Source organism: Callorhinus ursinus, unplaced genomic scaffold, assembly GCF_003265705.2.
Source record: "Callorhinus ursinus isolate GAN/ISIS: 27379988/994484 unplaced genomic scaffold, GSC_fseal_2.0 scaffold25, whole genome shotgun sequence".
NCBI classification, from domain to species: domain Eukaryota; kingdom Metazoa; phylum Chordata; class Mammalia; order Carnivora; family Otariidae; genus Callorhinus; species Callorhinus ursinus.
The window spans coordinates 17,416,539-17,436,671 of record NW_027397087.1 but is presented as its reverse complement, the minus strand read 5'-3'; the positions used below and the strand labels follow the sequence as shown (position 1 = coordinate 17,436,671).

General features: G+C 42.4%; 1 protein-coding gene across 2 annotated transcripts in view; it reads right to left on the bottom strand.

The window, feature by feature from the left end:
- The window catches only part of GLDN (gliomedin), a 66,344-nt gene extending 57,736 nt beyond the window's left edge, over window positions 1-8,608 (bottom strand). For both annotated transcript variants that reach the window (XM_073877452.1, XM_025884244.2), the window contains exon 1: window positions 8,208-8,608. In XM_073877452.1, coding sequence (XP_073733553.1) covers window positions 8,208-8,570 — 363 coding nt within the window. In that variant the 5' untranslated portion in view covers window positions 8,571-8,608. The remainder of the gene's footprint in view (window positions 1-8,207) is intronic.
- Between the last annotated feature and the right edge of the window lie 11,525 nt (window positions 8,609-20,133).

Here is a 20,133-nt window from a genome sequence, read left to right as displayed (position 1 = left end):
CCACCACAACATACTCAGGGAAGAATCAGGGAGAGAGAATTTGGCTGGGAACCTAAAAGTTGAGGAAGGAATCCCAGGTTGCTCAATTTAGGGCTGCCACACAATGGCTGTAGGTGGCAAGAGTACTGTGTGGAGGTGAGCCTGGGCCAGCCATAGAGAGAATTCTAGGACAAGCGTGTTGGGGATGAAAAACAACCTCTTGGCACTGGAAGACTCATGATCTGAGAAGTAATTCTGGAACTCACCCAGAAAGGGCCATCTGCCCAAAATCTCTCAGCCTGTAGTCTAGTGGGCAATGTCACTAACTGATGGGCTGGTCTGGGGGTTCTGCTGTCTCCCCAGAGTGGAGTGGCACTGTTCCAGGGGCCATGTGGCTTTGAGTTCCAAAGGGAAAAATTCTTTTTATCCCTGGAATAGAGGCGGTATAGGTTGAAGGAAAGGCAGGAAAAAGACTAAGCCCCAGAAGGTCCATCCTGCTCAGGCTGTAGAAGCTTGGCAGAATTGCTCCTGCTTCCCTCACCTCTAATGCTTTGGTGAGAAAGAGACTAAGGGCTTTTTGATGGCGCCAGGATCTAGGAGCAGGTCCAAATTGTTAAAGCCATTCATGTGGTCAACGCAACTGCCCTGTTCTCATGGGTCCAGATGCTCAGTCTTGGCCCACTTGTTTTTTACATATGTCCTTAGAGAATCATGACAACTGTATATTTACATTGAGTGTTTTATTTGCATATATGCAAAATGTGTTTTGACAAAGTGTCTGAAGGATGTAAGTAAGGAGCTAGCTCTTGCCCAACTTCCTCAACGTGCCATCATGGGTTAAGTTTATGGGTGTGTTCACAGTACCAACAGCGGACACAATCTTAGCAGGCATGTAGCTTCACGTTCTCCCCACCCTTAATTGACACTCAGAAATGGCTTCTGACATGCAAACCAACTGCAGTGTCAGGTGTGACATCCCAAGTGCCCATGTGCACCTGATGCTATGACAAAGGCCATGGGGAAAGATACCTCCCAGGCACTGCACGTGGGTTTGTGCCTTTGGCTGCCTGTCTTTTCTTGTTCTTCTGTATCCGGCCTCTGATCTTTCACGAGGGACTGTTCTGTAGGACCTAATGGGGTATAAACCACTCCCTTCGAATTAAAGAGAATGATGGGGTTTGAAAGAAGGCCTAGATATGGGATTAACGGTGGTTAAAAGCTGTCCTAACACGACTGCTCTTGACTTAGGCAGCTGGCCTAGAAGGAACAAAAGGCTTGAGGCCTGCAGCCCCCCTCCAGGGTGAGACCACACTTTGGGTTAGTTCCATCTTAGATTCTGTCTCCTTGGGGGAGGTCTTAAAACCCTGTCAGAATGGCTAAAATTAACAAGTTAGGAAACAACAGATGTTGGCAGGGATGCGGAGAAAGGGGAACCCTCCTACACTGTTGGTGGGAATGCAAGCTGGTGCACCACTCTGGAAAACGGTATGGAGGTTCCTCAAACAGTTGAAAACAGAGCTACCCTATGATCCAGTAATTGTCCTTCTAGGTATTTATCCAAAGGATACAAAAATACTGACTCGAAGGGGCATACGCACCCCACTGTTTATAACATCAATGTCCACAATAGCCAAATTATGGAAAAAGCCCACATGTCCATCAACAGATGAATGGATAAAGAAGATGTGGTATATATATATACATACATACATACCCAATGGAATATTACTCAGCCATCAAAAAAATGAAATCATGCCATTTGCAACAACATGGATGGAACTATAGGGTATTATGCTAAGCAAAATAAGTCAGTCAGAGAAAGGCAAATACTGTATGATTTCATTCTTATGTGGAATTTAAGAAACAAATAGATGAACATTAGGGGAAAAGATGGGAAAATAAAATAAGATAAAAACAGAGAGGGAGGCAAACCATAAGAGACTCTTAACTCTAGGAAACAAACTGAGGGTTGCTGGAGGGGAGGTGGGTGGGGGGTGGGCTAAATGGGTGATGGGCATTAAGGAGGGCATGTGATGTATTGAGCACTGGGTGTTATAGTGTTATATGCAACTATGAATCACTAAATTCTACCCTTAAGCTAAAAAAAAAAAAAAAAAACCCAAAACAAAACAAAACCCCAGGGTTAACCCAATCCTAGAACACCCTGATTTAGTTTCCTAGGTTCTCCAAAGGAAAAACCCCTAGTATCTCCTCTGCTCCGATGGACCACAGTCTAATGAGGAGTTGGCAAGTTTTTTCTATAAAGGGCCAAAAAGAAAATATTTTAGGCTTTGTGGGCCATATGGTTTCTGTTGCAACTACACAGTTCTGCTGTTGTCATGTGAAAGTAGTCACAGACGATATGTGAACAAATGGGCATAGTTGTATTCCAACAAAACCTTATTTATGATGACTAAAATTTGAATTTCACATAAAGTTTGTGTGTCATGAAATATTATTCTTCTTTTGATTTTTTTAACCCTTTATAAATGTAAAAATCATTCTTACTTTGCGGGCTTACAAGTGGCAGACTTGACTTGGCTATGGGGCACAGTCCGTTGACCCCCCTGGTCTGAATCCTCAGCTTTTACACCATCTGGAAGTGACTCACTCCAAGAGGTAGGAATCCCCGACACAGGCAATTTGGGGCTTTCAAAGAAGTATAGCATCTATGCAGATAGGAGCTATGACTTTAGGTAACATGATTTCCCCCCACAGACAAGATAATGTATAGATCCACAGAAGTGTACCTCATTATAGTCATCATGAAGAGCTCTGTTTATTACAATAATGCCTCAGACAGCTCAACACAGCTGGCTTCTCCTTGAGAACTATCCTCAGAACTGGAGCACAAGCTTTTGAAAAGCCACAGTGCTGGGAAATCTCTGTCCACTGAAGGTGGACTTGATATTTAGAAACAGCCAAAAAACAAAAGAAAACCTAAACCAAACCAAATGCACAAAGAAACCCATCTCCACTCAACCAACAGTAACAATGGCACGGTTACTGGTATCCTTGCAGAACCAGGGTGGGAACTACATGGGGGAGGGTGATGTGGTGGAGCTGAATAAAGCCATTTCTGTTCAAAACCACCCATGATTATAAGATGAGACTGCTGGGAACTAAGCTTGGTAGTCCTAGCATGGCCCCTAACAATATGAGTGTTGTTTGGCCAACACACTCAGCCAGTTAAAAACATTTGTTTGGAATTTTTTGGTCAATATTTCAAAGCCAAGAGATTTCACAAAAGAAGTCAGATTTTTTCACTTCTCTTGAAAAAAAAAATCAAAAGATCAGGCACATTGAGCTCTTGCTCTTGTACAGGAACAATCAGTGAAAGCCCCCCCCCCCCCGCCCCTAGACAGCACGTGAACTTCAGGTTGGCATAGTCTGCCACACCCGACGGCCCCCCAGTCCAGGGCCAGTGGCCATGTAACCTCGTGGTTAGGGCCTTTTCACTCACAATTACAGTAACACAATCACATGGTTCAAAAGTCAACATGATACACAAAGCTATACAGTGAGAGGCTCATTCTCATCTTACCCCCACCCTCCCTAAGTAAAGCACGTTTGTTAATATCTTCACTTATTTTTCCGCTTTTTCCTTACACAAGGTAATACTATATATATATATATATATATTTTCTGTCTTGCTTTCTTCACTTAAAATATATCCTAAAGATTATTCCAATAACAGGACATAGAGAATTTCCTCATTCTCACTTTACAGCTACCTATCCCCGTGAGTGCATAGGTTGGTTTATTAAACTAATTCCATATTAACAGGCACAGGTTGTGAATAGTCTTTTGCTCTTACCAATATTCTACAATGAGTATGTGTATATGTCATTTCATAGGTGATAAAGCCTGTCGTGCAGGATAAATTCCCACAAGTGAGATTGCTGGGTTACAGGGTAAATATATTTGTAATATTTTTAGGTACTGCCAAATTGCATTCCACATGGGTTGTACATTTTGCGGTCCAGACATCAATGCAAAAGCATGTCTATTTCCTTTCAACTTCACCAGGAGAATGTGTGGTCAAACTTCTGTAGTTTTGTCAGACAGGTAAAAATTATATTTCAGGACAGGTGTAATTTGCATTTTAAACCAAGACATCTTTTCTCACATGTTTACCTAGAGACATTTGTAATTCTTTTTCTGAGAACTGTGTTCCATTTTCCTACTGGATTCCTCTTTCTGCTGATTTTCCTATTAAATTCTTGTTTTTTTTTCCTTATAAACTTATAGGAGTGTTATATATATTCAGAAGGTTAGCCCTGTATCTAGGATATGAGGTGCAAATATTTTTTTCCAGTTTGTCCTTTGTCTTTTGCCTATGTTTATGAGCTGTATGTTTGTTTTTGCTGTTGTTTGCCATCCAGGTGTTTTGCTGTTGTGTGTGCTTTTTAAAATGTAGTTAAATTTATTTACTCTTTGCTTCTGGTTTTTGAGTTGTTGGAAAGAAAGATTTCCCCCATTCCAACATTAAAAATGAATTTAACCATATTTCCTCCAGTAGTTTTAGGGTTTCATTTTTTTGAGTATTTTTTTTTTTTAAAGATTTTATGTATTTATTCATGAGAGATGAGAGAGAGAGAGAGAGAGAGAGAGAGAGAGGCAGAGGGAGAAGCAGGCTCCCAAGGAGCAGGGAGCCCGATGCGGGACTCGATCCCAGGACCCTGGGATCATGACCTGAGCCGAAGGCAGACGCTTAACCATCTGAGCCACCCAGGCTCCCAGGGTTTCATTTTTTAAAAATGTAAATCTTCAACCCATTTAGAGCTTGTTAAGATGCACATTGTGAGGGGCGCCTGGGTGGCTCAGTTGTTAAGCGTCTGCCTTCAGCTCAGGTCAAGATCCTGCTCAGCGGGGGAGCCTGCTTTTCCCTCTCCCACTCCCCCTGCTTGTTTTCCCTCTCTTGCTGTTTCTCTCTGTCAAATAAATAAATAAAATCTTAAAAAAAAAAAAGATGCACATTGTGAGAAGTAAAACTTTTTTTCCTACTGGGAGCTTGACCCTAGATTTTGGACAGGATGATGAGGCTACCAGAACATCAGTAAGTGTAAGACCTGGAAAATGGGACGAGAGAGCAGCTGATGGGAAGACAAGTGAGATATGGGGGTGGTGGGAAGTGAGGTGGGGACAGGACTCCCTCTCCTGGAGGAGGTCCTGGCAGATGGCTTCCCAATATTGGTCTAGCTCAGTGGTACCCAGGGCCCTTATTACTTTTCTCCAAAGTATCCACTTACTTATTTTTTGCCCTTTTAACAACCAGTTTTTGGGCAGAATGCTAACCAAAATTACCATGCTGAGTTGATATACTTTCAGCCAAAAGCACAGAACTTTGAAGGGTCGGTTAGCTTGAGGAGACTCATCTTGGATAAATGAGCCATTTGGAAGACTTTATGAAATGCTGACATTAGTCTGCCTATAGCTTATTTCTTTGTTCCTAGGTCTCTAAGGACATGGAACCACAGTGGGGGGACCTTTGATCTCATACTCATTGAAAACCTACTGGTGATGTATAACAGGGTGGGGAAAGGTGTGACTTCAACCAAAAGAAGTCTGCACACCCACCTCCACAATGTATACTAAACAGTTCTCTTAGCAACTTTTCTACTAGAGGTGCCCCTGAAAGTGTTTTTTTCTTTTTTTAAAGATTTATTTATTTAATTTGAGAGAGAGTGTGCACACGAGCAGGGGCAGAGGGAGAGAGAGAGGGAGAAGGAGAAGCAGACTCCCTGCTGAGCAGGGAGTCCAATGCGGGGCTCCATCCCAGGACCCTGGGATCATGACCTGAGCTGAAGGCAGACACTTAACCACTAAGCCATCCAGGCGCCCCCTGAAAGTGCTTTTTAAAACATTGTTTCCTCATGTGAATAATTCTCTATTCTGAGAAAAACAGGGAGTAAAAATGAGAAAAATTTGCAAAGACGAATGATGCTAGAATAAAGTAAAAGGCTTTCAGCAATAAAATTGGTTCCTCTGCTTGAAGCGGAGGCCTCAAAAGATACCTGGTGGGAGTGAGTTGCTTAATGCTACTCACTGTCAGCAGGAAGGCATGCCAGTGGGTAGGCATGCCACACTGCACCTCTAACAATTCAGAATCTCTGGTGGTGGGATCTAGGTATCAGTCATTTCGAAAGCCCCCATGTGATTTCAATGTGCATCCCCTGCTCCTGAACCATGCTGTTCAAAGTGAGGTCCTCAAAACAGCATTGGTATCAGTGGGCACTTATGAGAAATGCAGAATCTCAAGCCAGAAATTAGACCTTCTGAGTCAGACTCCGCATTTGAACAAGATTGTCAAGGTATTCACGCGCATATTACAGTAGAGAAGCAGTGATCTAGAGCAGCTTTCTCAAAGTGGCACGTGGAACCCCCTGTATCTAACTCACCAAGAGGCTGGGAAGGTAGGGGAAGGGTGATCTCGGACTTCTTAAGGAAGACAATTCTGGAGATGATCATTTTAGAAGTGTGAGGGGGGACCGTGGAATCTGCATTTCAACGTGCTTCCAGGTGACCCCCTTGCCTACTGCTTGAGAACTACTCCCAACAGGAAAGCCAACAATATGACAGCCATTTTCTCCTGACCTGCATGGAAATTCCCTCAGTGAGGCGGTAAGGTCAAAGCATGCCCATTACAAGTGGGGTATGAGTTGGTGATAATCTATGAATGCTTCTCAGCCTGACAAATGTGATCTTTCTGCTCTCTGACCTATAATAGAGCAGGTGGCGATGGTTAAATCTAGCTTTCTGACTGACACAGAAATGGGTCTCTCTGTTCTCTTGGGTTAGTGACTGAACAAGCAGCAATACACAAGCTTCTACCTTAAAAGCAGGATTAAAAATATAAAATGTTGATGCTCAGATGCATCCTTCTTCAAGGGTTTCAAAAAACCCTCAAAATGCATGGTAGAGAGACAAGAGAAAGAGTAAATTCCCCGAAAGGAGATTTCTTCCTTTTTCAGAGGTCTTTTAAAAATTTTTTTGCTTGGGCCCAGATTTTTAAATGATAACACAGGTAAAAAAAAAAAAAGAAGGAAGCCAGGAATGGAAAATTTGATCTCTCTCAAAAGATGTATTTGCAGTATGTAGTACTCCCATGATGTAGTTTTAAAAGCATTTCAGCTCATATAAGATACTTAAAAGCTTTTATGATGCAGAAGCTTTAAGTGAGTTTATCTTCAAATACCTAGGATTCCGAAGTATGGCTCACGCTTGACTTGGGGTGCCAGAACTGAAATCTTGGTAATTATAAAATAAAATAAGACCAGTGCGGTTGTAATGGATAATGAAACGGAATGGGGAGCTGCAATGTGATCTAAATGTAATTGTTAGATAATTACTGAGTTAAAAATCAGCAAAAGCAAAGAAACTTCAAACTGGAAAAAAAGATTTTTGAGGCCTTGCTTTAAAGACGTTTTTAAGAGCAGAGTTTCTTTAACCTTTTTTGGGGGAGTGCAAATCTAATGCAAATCTAATGAAAAGCCACCGACTCCCCTAGATGCACGCCCCCTGAGTGCACACTGGTAATTTCTGGAGTTCCATAGACCCGCTGGAGCCCACGTGAGAAACTCAGCTTTCACAGTGGGTTTTTAAGAAAATTTCTCTATTTTGATCTCTTCCACTTGGAACTGCTTTAGACCCAAAAGCAATGTTCTCAGCACCAAGGTTCCAGGTGATTGGTAAAATTAGGGCTGATTGTTTTCCCTTCAACCAATCTCATGAGGATGGTCCGAGGCCAGGTGAAAAGCCAGACCACTCGCTGAAGCCCGGGAAAGCATCCTTTTATTGAAGAAGTCTGCGCTCTCAGAAATGTCTTCCCCGCGCTCTCAGGGGGCTCCAGCAAGTCGCACAGGCAGAGCCCGGAGCCGCTGTGGCTCCCTTCACACCAGACTGTGAAAACTTTTGTCCGACGTTAGGAAGGAAAGTAGGCTCTTAAAAACACTGCCTACGCCCCTCATTTACCTGCAGACCCAAAGATGCCAGAGGTGGAAGACAGCCCTTCACCCCGTCCCCCATTTAACAGGAGGAAACGGACCTCGGGGGACTAAGGTGCTTGCCCAGGTGACCACCCCAGCCGGGCTCACACCCAGGGCCCTCTCTCTCTCTCTGCACCTCGCCGTCTAGCCAGAGGAGCACAGGGCGTCTGGGCCTCTCTCCCCTCACTGCCTGCCGCCCACCCTGGCGGAGGCGCCACGGGGAGCCGGGCCCCCGCCTACCGGCACCATGGAGTAGGTCATCATCATCAGCATGTCGTGGCTCTCCGCGCGGATGTGTGGCGCGGGCTCCCCGCCGTGGCTGCGCTTGTTGCGCGCGGCGCTGGCGGGGTCCAGGGGTGGCGCGGGCGCCCGGCGCAGCGCGCGACTCAACTCAGCCAAGAAGGAGCGCAGGGCGTTGTCCTCGCGCTGCTCGCGGCCGCGCTGAGCCTCCAGCGCCCGCACCGCCGCGCTCAGCCCACGCCACTGGCACAGCGCGAACACCGTCCCCGCAGCACTGAGCGCCGCCAGCAGCGCCACCGCCGCCAGCGCGCCCCGCAGCCCCCAGCCGGCGCTCCCGCGGCCTCGCTCCGCGCCCCTGGCCATGGTCTGCGCGCCTCGGGCCGGGCAGGGCTCGCCGCCTCCCGCCGGGCAGCCTTTATACGCCGCGGGCAAGCCGTGGGCTGGTGGCAGCGCCGTGAGTCACGCTGTCCTTTGCCCGAGCTGGCGGGGCGGGTTGGGGACAGTAGTGGTGGCGCCTGAGCAGCCCGGAGGGACAGGCGGGTGAGAGGGGGAGAGGATCAAGTGGAGATGACTGGGGCGGGGGGGGGGGGGCAAGGGGTGGGCAGTGTTCCTGCTCCTGGTGCCTGGCCAAGAAAACGGGCAAACCCAGGTCTCCCTCCTTTTCTCAGTGCCCTGCCTGTGGGCATTGTTGTGGCCCAGGCCAGCAGAGTGAGGGTCAGACTGAGGGGGAGAGCAGGAATTCTTAGGGCGGGAGAAGTCACTGAATTCCACTCCCTTCTCCCCCCACACTGACCTCTCTGGAGAAAAGGATCAGCATGCCCAGATGCCAAGACATGTGCCCACTCTCCCTAGGTCTGCTGCCCATCACGTGGCCACTGAAGACCCCATGAGATGTTTCTGAGGAAGGGGATGGATAGAGACAAGAATACAGTTGGCATTGGAGGGTTAAAAAGGCCACCGATCAGAAACAAAAGATTTGCCCTGCCTGAGAAGCAGGAGTCCTCTGTGAAGGGAGATTTCTAGGATGTGACAGGCCAAGAACTCTCCCATGAGACCCATATCTAGGAGGCAACAGTGTGAGGAGAAAAAAAGTCAAGGGTGGAAATCAGAAGACCTGGTTCTAACCCCATCCTGCTACTACTCAGCTGAAGGTGTTTGCACATGTCCCAAGACCACTCTGAATTGATTCTGAGGTGCTTTCTGGCTGAAGAGTTGGGACTCTGTCTAGGCTCTTTCTGGACCTCACTTAGCCTGCCTTGCTTGAGGGGGGCAGTTGCCTCATGCCTCCTAGTTACCCCTTCCTTTTCTTGTCATCTCAGATGCCTGTACCTCAAGGATCACTATCCCCCAAATGCAGAGTCACTTCTCAGCCTCCTCAGAGGACCTCTCCACCCCTTTTCTCACCTTTCCCTTGAATGGCTCTGCCTCCCTGGGGCCCCAGGGCCCACAGGAGACCCTGGTGGTGTTGAAAGCCAAGATTGCTGTTTCCACAGCCCATTATTTCGAGGAGGAGGTGGTCCCCTGCCATCAAGCCAGCTGGAGCTGTCACGGTTCTGCATCAAGGTCTAGATTCCTGAGTTTTAATTGGGACATGGACCAACTTTGCATATTCTTAGGAGAACATCCAGGATGAGGAGGACTTAGGAAAGCATGAAGTTCCAAGTGGTTCATCAAGGACCTAAACTATGGGGACATGATGTCTAGGAGGGAATGGAGGTGATACAGACAAATTTGTCCAGTTTCTCCCCACTCTAACATACTGTGATCTATTTGAAGAATGCCATGTATCCTTATCTCATCCAGGCTTAGGATGCCAGGCTTAAACCAATGGAGAGAAGCCCCAGAGAGACAGAGCTGGGAATCAGGCTCAGTATCTTCATCTAATTCACTAAAAATTTAACGAGCTGTGTGTCAGGCATAGTGATGGGCATTCGAGGTACAGAAAGGAACAAGGCAAGCAGCTTGCAGTGTGAGCAGTTGGGAGTCCCACGGAGCCTCCTGAGCTTCTCTTTATCCTAACATTCATTATAGTTACTACCGCCTGACCATGTCATCAGTGCTCATCAGCAATAATAGAGTATACAGCTCCTGAGGTTAGGGGCCACATATTGTTTGACCTTGTCTCCCCCAACACCTAGCACAGTCCCTGGCTTGAAATGGCCATCCATTAATTCCCTGTTGAATGAGTGAATGAACAAATGAATGAGTAAAAGGCTGTATAGTGAACGTATGTCCATGTAAAACGAGGTGTGCCTAGTGGGAATAAGGCTTAAGCACGAAACTCTACTTGTGCCACCAAACTGGAGCTACCTTCCTTGGAAGGCTGCCTGTCCAGTGGGGAGAATAACTGCAGCCTGACACACACACCCCCAACCCCTCTGGTTCAGAGCCCATAGTAGAAGGAGTGGAGTTCCAGTTCCATTTGGAACCAGCCAGGTTTTATCTGACAACCTCAGGTGAAGATGCTACCCTTCTTGGGATGTAGGACTCAAAAGGTTTGTGGCATTGACTTTGCACCAGATGGGTGGAGTGCCTGGGATACTGCACTCAGAGAGAGCAGAGAGGCAGAAAGAGAGCAAAGGGAAGGCAAGACTCCTCTTCCACTCAACACTTCTTCCAGTTTTCTCTTCAAGTCTTTCTGTGTAGGAATATAATATTTTATTGGAAAGGAGAAGGGTGTGACAAGTTGTTACAGCCTACGAGGCAGGTGTCTTCACTTATCCCTCCCCCCAAGATGGCTGTATCCAAGCAACTGGCCTTGCTCTGTTCTCTTTTCCCTTTCTTCTCTGTCTTCTCTCTACACCCTCACTCCACCACAGCACCATGCATTGACCCTTCTCCTTCTCCGTCCTATCTCAGAGTTGTGCCTGTTTAAGGCCTAGCTCAGAACCCTGTCCCTCATCAAGCCTTGCCTTCTGTACCACAGTCAATTCTTCCTCTCCCTGAATTCTGCAAGCCCCAGGGACTCAGAGGCTAGAGGCATGGGCTTTGGAATCAGATAGAACAAAGCTTGAAACTGCTTTCTAAATTTACAAACTTGGGCATGTTACTCAGCTTTTCTAAGGAGAGTGTAATCATATCTATCTCATAGCTTGTGAAGATTTAATGAGAATATACATGTAGAGCACTTGACATATAGTAAACGCTCAGTGGACATTAGTGCTATTGTCTATGGGCTGTCTGAACTTGCTGACACACTTGCTGTGCCTTGGGCTGTTGACCAACATCTTAGTCTTCCAGATCTTACTTTTTTTATTGAGTTATAGTATGCTTAAGAAAGGGACCTCTGTTCACTGTGACATAGCAGGGGCTTATGCCAAGAAGGAATATTAGATGAATACATTGATTAGCTAATTACACTTTTTTGGGATCCTTTTTGAGGAACAGAACTTTTCAATTCATGGTAAACTTGGCTTCTTTTCTGAACACAGTGGCTTTGAGATTGGTTATTTGGGGCCTTTTCCATCTCTGCTCTACCTAAGCTTCCCATGACTCCTCGAGGGGCAGATACATCTGTGTAGACTGCCCTACTTAGTATTTCTCCGGATGGGCTGGTACTTTTAGTAATAAGTAATTCTAAAAAAAAAGTTAGCTATTAATCTGGCCTATTTTGTTGACACAGGGGCTCAAGATATAGTGAAGACACAGGGAGATATCTGACTTTCCTTTTCTGGAGAACCAAGGAAGCCAAGAACATTCTGTGCTATCTTTACAATAAGAAGTAGCTTTTCTATTAAAAGACAGCTGCTTCATTTTCAAAGGTTAAATAGAATTGTCCTTAAAAAATAATTCCAGCTAGTAAACTTTAGGGCCCTGGAGAAAAATATCCAATTCAAGCATATACTCCAACTTTAAGTCCACAGCATTTCCTCATGACTGTCAAGTGAATAATTTTCATTTACTCTCAGGCCTGATATTGGGTATTGTCATCCTCTGTGATGAGGTTGGCAGGTATTCTGTGACTCCTGATGGTGCTGTGCTGCCTCCCCATCCCCACCCTTCCTCCTTGCCAGGGGTTAGGGAAAAAAATCTCTGTAATCTTTGCCACCAAAATATATCTTTCGCCCAAGCACATTTGGTTTTTAGCTCAACATTTCTACATTTTAACCCCACAAAACTTCAAGCTCCCCAAACAAAATGAGTCAGAAATTTATTTTCTTTGTTCATTCACTCATTCATTTATCCATTTATTCAACAAATTGGGTGCTTACTATCTGTCAGGAACTGTGCTAGGAGCTAGGAATAGGAATGAGAGCAAAACCAGACACCATTCCTGCCTTCCTGAAGCCTGTGGTCTAAGTGGGGAGATGGAATTAGCCGAGTAATTGTGTGAGGGTATAATTCTAAATGAGACAATGAGATAGAAGACCTGAAGGAAAGGAGTGCTGTTCTGTGAGATCATATCACTGAGGAACCTGTTCTAGATGTGGAGTCTGGGGCCAGGGAAGGTCTCCCTGATTTTGTGATGGTGTTTGAACTGGAATCTGAAGATTAGCAGTAGTTAACTAGGTGGAGGTGTGGTTGGGAGGGTTGTAGTTAGAGGGGACAGCACATGTGAGATCCTATGGCAGGAAGCACCATGGTTTATTTGAGGAACCACAAGAAGGCCAATGTGGCTATAGGATAAAGACCATAGGGAGCAGGGAGGAAAAGGGAATGAAGTGAGGCTGGAGACTGAGTTAGGGGCCAGATTCTGTGGGTGGGACCTTATAAGACTGGGGTCTTTATTGTAGGAGCAATGGGAAGTTAGGGGTTTTAAGTGTGTGTGTTGGGGGTGGAAGGTTGGGTTGATGAATGACAGATTTTCATTTTCAAAGATTACCTTTTATTGGTAGGATTTGCAGTGGCTTCTGTCACTACAGAAACCACCTCTGACCTCCACCAGGCTAAATCTCAGCCTTTGAACCCATCTTTCCAAATAAAATAAGACGACACTGAGTTCTAGAAAATACCATTTTCTCTTTCATTGCACATTTAAAGGTATTTGAAAAGTAGAACCATGACAAACATTTAGACAGTTTGGCTATCATGATACTAGCTGGAGTTTTTGTTTGATACCGAGCAGGTATTTGCATTTTTTGAGAAGTCAGCCTTTGGTACTTCAAGGTGAGATCATCAAATCAAGTCATCTCTAACATTGGGAATAAGAATAAAAGATAACTGCTTCCCCTGTGAGATTTTGGTTTAAGTTGGGGAAGCAACAACAGCTTTCCACCTGTCATAGGTGCAGTATCTGAGAGTCATCTAAGCATTGTTAGACATGGAGCTGTCAGAGGTTGTACAGTAGGGCTATTTCAAATTCTCCCTCTGCCCTTTCTGTGCTTTATTTCCTTTGTGATAAACATGCCCCTCCCTACTGCACCCATTGTGCCCTCGCAGTGCATCATAGCCAATTATCACAGGTTGCGTTCTCTGGAACAGATGCTGAGATGGAATTTGGGGTGCAAGATATTTATTAGGGATCAGTATCTGTGAAGGAAATAGAGGAAGCAGGATTAGGTAGAGGGAGAAGTCCAACTGACTGCAGTCTTACAAAGCCTCGGCGAACCATTTGGGAGCTCTGAATTGAGTATTGTCCATTGGAGTGTCCCTTGTCAGGCCAGAATGGGTTGGCTTTTACCCCAGTCTTACCCAGTCACAGGGAAGATGTGGGCTGCCCGAGGAAGGGTGTGACCTTGGGCCAGGTGGCTCTCAAAGCCGAGGCATACCCTGACCTCACTCCCTGCAGCTGGGCATCAAGTCCTTCCTTGAAAGGGAAAGTGGGGCACATCTCCACATCTACCATATCAACCACCTGATTAGTGTCAAAGACAGGTCTGCAATTCCAGTATTAGTGAACTTTAAATTGTAATCATATCAGACAGTGGAGAGAAGCCTTCTTTTTCACCTAGAGTTATGGCCTTTCAGTAAATAAAAAAGTGATTGTTTTCAGAAACAGAATGAAAATACGAAGAAAAGCTCCACTGGTAGCTTTGAAATGGCTAGATCCATGGAAGTAACTTAATACTGCAAAGCCCCACTTATGAAACTTGAACCACTGTTTTGAAAGGACAAAACAAAGCTTTACATGTGTAGGGCACTTCAGTTTTCAAAGTACTTTCTCATGTCATTTGAGCCCCATAATCAGCTTGTGAAGTGAGCAGGGCAGGTCTTATAACCATTTCACAGATGAGAAAGCAAGGCTCACGAAGGTTAAGCGTCTTGCTCAAGATCATACTGTTGAAACCTCACCAGCATCCATCGAAAGTGGGAACCTTCTTGACCCAAATCTTGGGCCAGTCAGGAATGCTCAAGATGATGGACAGGAAGTGGAAAAATAGGGCAGGGAAAGGATTCAAACTGATGAAACGGAAAAGGGCTTAGAGCGGCACTTGGCTCCAAGACTGCAAAACAAAGGCGGGGCAAGCCCTGATTGCTAGAATATGTAAACTATGCAAGAGAAAGAAAGGCAGTCCCCAGTCTAGCATTTTATGGAGGGTTCAGGGAGACCAGTGATGTCAGAATGATTTCCTGGAGACCAAGTAGGGGAACTGTCATCCCTGCATCTCAAGGTGAATATGGAACCTGAACGAAAGGTGGACTTGGGGCCTGAGAAACCAAGACTTTTCCTCCTTGGGGTCAGAAGTCAGAGTGACAAGCAAAATTAGATATGTCTCACCTTTCCAAAGTCTAAGTGAAAGGAACCAAAAGGGATTCCTGCCAATACCAAGTCTGGAGAGATGGCACTCCATCTGCAGAACCAGGGGACTGAAGGACGGTCCTCAGCCAGGGGCAACGCAGGTCAGACTACAGATCCTGAACCCAGATGACTTCTTCTTTTTTAAGAGATGTGCATAACTGTGATATTAGGCTATATCTCTCCTACCCCTTCCTTCCTTCCCTTTCTCTCTCCCTCTCCCTCCCTCCCTCGTTCCCTTCCTTCCTTCCGTCCTCCCTCCCTCCCTCCCTTCCTTCTTTCTTCTTTTGGTTTACAGTCTCACAAAGTTACTAGGAATGAATTATTCTTGTATGTCATTTTACTTGGTCTCTTTTTAAAAAAAATTATTTTATTATGGTAAGAATACTTATATGAGATCTACCTCTTGACAAATTTTTAGGGCACCTGGGTGGCTCAGTCGGTTAAGTGTCTGCCTTCGGCTCAGGTCATGATCCCAGGGTCCTGGGATCGAGTCCCACATCGGGCTCCCTGCTCAGCGGGGAGCCTGCTTTTCCCTCTCATTCTGCTGCTCCCCCTGCTTGTGCTCTCTCGCTCTGTCAAATAAACAAATAAAATCTTTAAAAAAAATTTTAGTTATATGATACAGTATTGTTGACTATCTGTAGCACTATATTGTGCTACAGATCTCTAAAACTTACTCATCTTGCTTAACTAAAGCATTATGTTCTTCAGTTTGTAACTCATTTCCCTCTTACCCTAGTCCCTGACAACCACTAATTCCAGTCTTTGATTCTACAAATTTGACTATTTCAGATACCTCATGTTAGTGAAATCATGTGGTTTTTATCTTTCTATGACTGTCCTACTTCACTTAGCATAATGCCCTCAAAGCTCATCCATATTGTCTCATATTACAGAATTTCTTTTTTAAGGTTGAATAATATTCTATGGTATGTTTATGCCACATTTTCTTTCTCCGTCCATCAGTGGATATTTGTTTCCACATTTTGGCTATTGTGAATAGGGATGCTATGAACACCAGAAAGCAGGTATCTCTTCAAGATCCTGACTTCAATTCTTTTGGATAAATACCCAGAGTGGGATTGCTGGATCATATGATAGTTCTATTTTTTAATTTTTTGAAGAAGCTTCATACTGTTTTCCATAGCAGCTGCACCATTTTACAGTTCCACTAACAGTGTCCAATTTCTCTACATCCTCAACAACACCTGTCTTTTTTTTTTTTCCTTGACAATAGCCACCTTGACAAGTGTGAGGGTGATATCTCATTGTGGTTTTGACTTGCATTTCCCTGATGATTAGTGATGTTGAACATTTTTTTCATATACCTATTGGCCATTTGTATGTCTTCTTTGGGAAAATTTTTTTCCCAAACAGTTTTCTCAGCACTGTTTGTTGAAGAGATTATCCTTTTCCCATTGTGTGTTCTTGGTACACTTGTCAAAAGATCAGTTAATCATATATGCATGGATTTATTTCTGGGTTCTCTATTTTGTCCCAATTGCCTATATGTCTGTCTTTATGCCAGTACCATGCTGTTTTGATTATTGTAGCTTTGTAATATATGTTGAAATCAGGAAATATGATGGCTCCAGCTTTGTTCTTCTTTCTTAAGGTTGATTTGGCTATTCGTGGTCTTTTGTTTTTCCATATGAATTTTAGAATTTTTTCCATTTCTGTAAAAACCATCATTGGGATTTTAATAGAGATTGCTTTGAATCTGTAGATAACTTTGGATAGTAAGTCTTCAAATCCACAGCCTTGAGATTTTTCTATGTTTATATTTTTCTATTTCTTTTAACAATGTTTTTTAGTTTCAATATAGAAGTCTTTTACCTCCTTAGTTCAATTTATTCCCAAGTACTTTATTCTTTTTGGCACTATTATAAATGGGATTGTTTTACTATTTCTTTTTCAGAAAGTTTGTTGTTAGTATACAGAAAGGCAACTGATTTTCACATGTTGATTTTGTATCTTGCAACTTTACTGAGTTATTTTATTATTTTAATAGTTTTTCGTGGAATCTTTAGTGTTTTATATATATAAGATCATGTTGTCTACAAACAGGGATAGTAATACTTCCTCTTTTCTGATTTAGATGCCTTATATTTGTTTTTCTTACCTCTTTGCTCTAGCTAGTACTTCCAATACCATGTTGAATAGAAGTGGTGAAAGTGAGCATCCTTGCCTTGTTCTTGATCATAGAGGAAAAGCTTTTAGTTCTTCACCATTGAGTCTGATATTAGCTGTGGGCTTTTCATATATAACCTTTATTATATTGAATTAATTTCCTTCTATTCCTAATTTGGTGAGAGTTTTTATCATGAAATGGTGTTGAATTTTGTCAAGAACATTTTTGCATCTGGAGACAGTCATGTGATTTTTATCCTTTATTCCATTAATATGATGTATCCCATTAATTTATTTTCATATGTTGAACTCTCCTTGCATCCCAGGGATAAATTCCACTTGGTTTTGGTGTATGATCCTTTTAATGTGCTATTGGATTCAATCTGCTAATATTTCACTGAGGATTTTTGCATTTATATTCATCAGGGATATTGGCCTGCAGTTTCCTTTTTTTTGTATGTGGTGTCTTTGTCTGCTTTTGGTATCAGGGTTATGCTGGCCTCATAAAACGAGTCTTTCTTTCCAATCTTTTGTAAAAGTTTCAGGATTGGCATTAATTCTTTAAATGTTTAGTAGAATTCACCAGTGAAGTCATCTGGTCCTTGGCTTTTGTTTATTAGGAGGTTTTTAATTACTGATTCAACCTGCATGCTAGTTATAGGTCTGTTTAGATTTTTTTGTGTCTTTCTGATTCTGTCTTGGTAGGTTGTATGTTTCTAGGAATGTATCCATTTCTTCTAGGTTATCCAATTTGTTGTTGTTTGATTGTTTATAGTAGGCTGTTATGTTCCTTTTTTATTTCTGTGGCATCAGTGGTAATGTCTTCTCTTTCATTACTGGTTTAATTTATTTGAGTCTTCTTTTTTCCTTAGTCTATCTAAGGGTTAATCAATTTTGTTTATCTTTTGAAAGAACCAACTCTTAGTTTCATTGTGTTTTTTTTTTACTATTAATTTCCTATCTTCTATTTCATTGATTTCTGCTCCAATCTTTGTTATTTCCTTCCTTTTGCTAATTTTTGTCTTAGTTTGTTCTTTTTCTAGCTCCTTGAGTTATAAAGTTAGATTGTGTATTTGAGATCTTTATTCTTTTTTATTCCTTCTTCTTTTTAATCTCAATAAATTTCCCTTTTAGTACTGCTTTGGCTACATCCCATAAATCTTGGTATGTCATGGGTTTTATTGTTATTTGTTTGTTTGACCTGAAGTATTTTCTAATTTCCTTTTGATTTCTTCATTGAACTAATTTTTGTTCAAGAGTATGTTGTTTAATTTCCACGTATCTGTGAATTTCTCAGTATTCCTTCTGGTATTGATTTCTAGATTCATTTCATAAAAGATATGTGGTATGATTTCAATCTTCTTAAATTTGTTATGACTTGTTTTGTGACCTAACATATGATCTATCCTAGAGAAAATTCCATGTGTATTTGAGAAGAATGTGTGTTCTTCTGCTGTTCATTAGAATGTTTTGTATATGTATCTTAGGTTCATTTGGTCTATAGTGTTATTCAAATCCTATGTTTCCTTATTGATATTCTGTCTGAATGTTCTATCCATTATTAAAAGTGAAGTCTTCTACTATTATTGTATTGCTATATATTTCTTCCTTCAGTTCTGTCAATGTTTGCTTTATATATTGAGGTGCTCTGATATTGGTTGCATATATATTTATAATTGTTCAATCTTCCTAGTAAATTGACCCTTTTATCCTTATATAATGTCCTTCTTTGTCTCTTGTGATAGTTTTTGACTTCAAGTTTATTTTGTGTGGTATATCTATAGCCACCTCTTCTCTCTCTTGGTTACTATATGTATGGGCTATCTTTTTCCATCTTCACTTGTATCCTATGTGTGTCCTTAAATCTAAATTGAGTTTCTTATAGATAGCTTATTGTTGGGTCTTGTTTTCTTATCTATCCTGCCACTCTATCTCTTTTGATTGGGAGTTTAATCCATTTACATTTAAATTAATTATTTGTAGGCATGGATTTATTATTGCCATTTTGTTGTTTTCTGTTGGTCTTGTAATTTTTTTGTCTGTCTTTTCCTCTCTTCCTGTCTTATTTTGTATTTTGTTGATTTTTTTGGCACTGATATTTTTAAAATTCTGGTTTTTTTTGTGTGTGTAACTTCTATAGGTACTCTTGGTGTTGATAGTTACTTTGGGGCTTACATACAATACCTCACAGTTAAAAGCCTATTTTAAGCTCATAAAAATAGTCTATTTTAAGCTGTTCAATCACATATAAAAACTCTACACTATAACTTCTCTCCTCACATATTTTGTTGTTTTGTGACAACACAATATCTATTCATATTGTTTCTCCTTTAACATATTTTAGGTATAGTTATTTTTAATATTTTTGTCTTTTTAATACTAAAATTAAAAATAATTTACCCACTACCATTCTAGTAACACAGTATTCTATATTTGTGTATATATTAACCTTTACCAACACATTTCATACTTTCTTACGCTATCTCAACTTGAAGAACTCCCTTTAATATTTCTTGTAAGGAGGTCTAATTGTGATGAACTCCCTTTACCTTTTGTTTGTCTGGAAAATCTTTATCTCTCCTTCATTTTTGAAGGGCAGTTTTGCCAGGTACAGTATGCTTGGTTGGCAGTTTTTTCCTTTGAGCACTTGGGATTTATCCTACCATTTGTTTCTGGCCTGCAAGGTTTCTGCTGAGAAATTGCTGATAGTCTTCTGATGGTTCCCTTGTATATGACAATTTGCTTTTCTCTTGCTGTATTTAAAATTCTCTTTTGGTCTTTGAATTCTGACAGTTTGATTATAATGTATCTCAATGTGAAATTTTCTTGCTTCACATTTTTTGTATTTTTTGAGCTTCTTGGATTTAGATGTCCATTTCCTTACCCAGAATTAGGGAGAAATATTCAGCCATTATTTCTTTAAAAAAGCTTTTTGGTCCTTTCTCTCTTTTCTCCTTCTGGAATTCCTACAATGTATATGTTGACCTGTTTGGTGATATCTCATAAGTCCCTTAAGCTTTCTATACTCTTTCATTCTTTTTTTTCCTTTTTGCTCCTCTGACTGAATTATTTTCAATGACTTATCTTTAAATTCATTGATCCTTTCTTTTGCTTGCT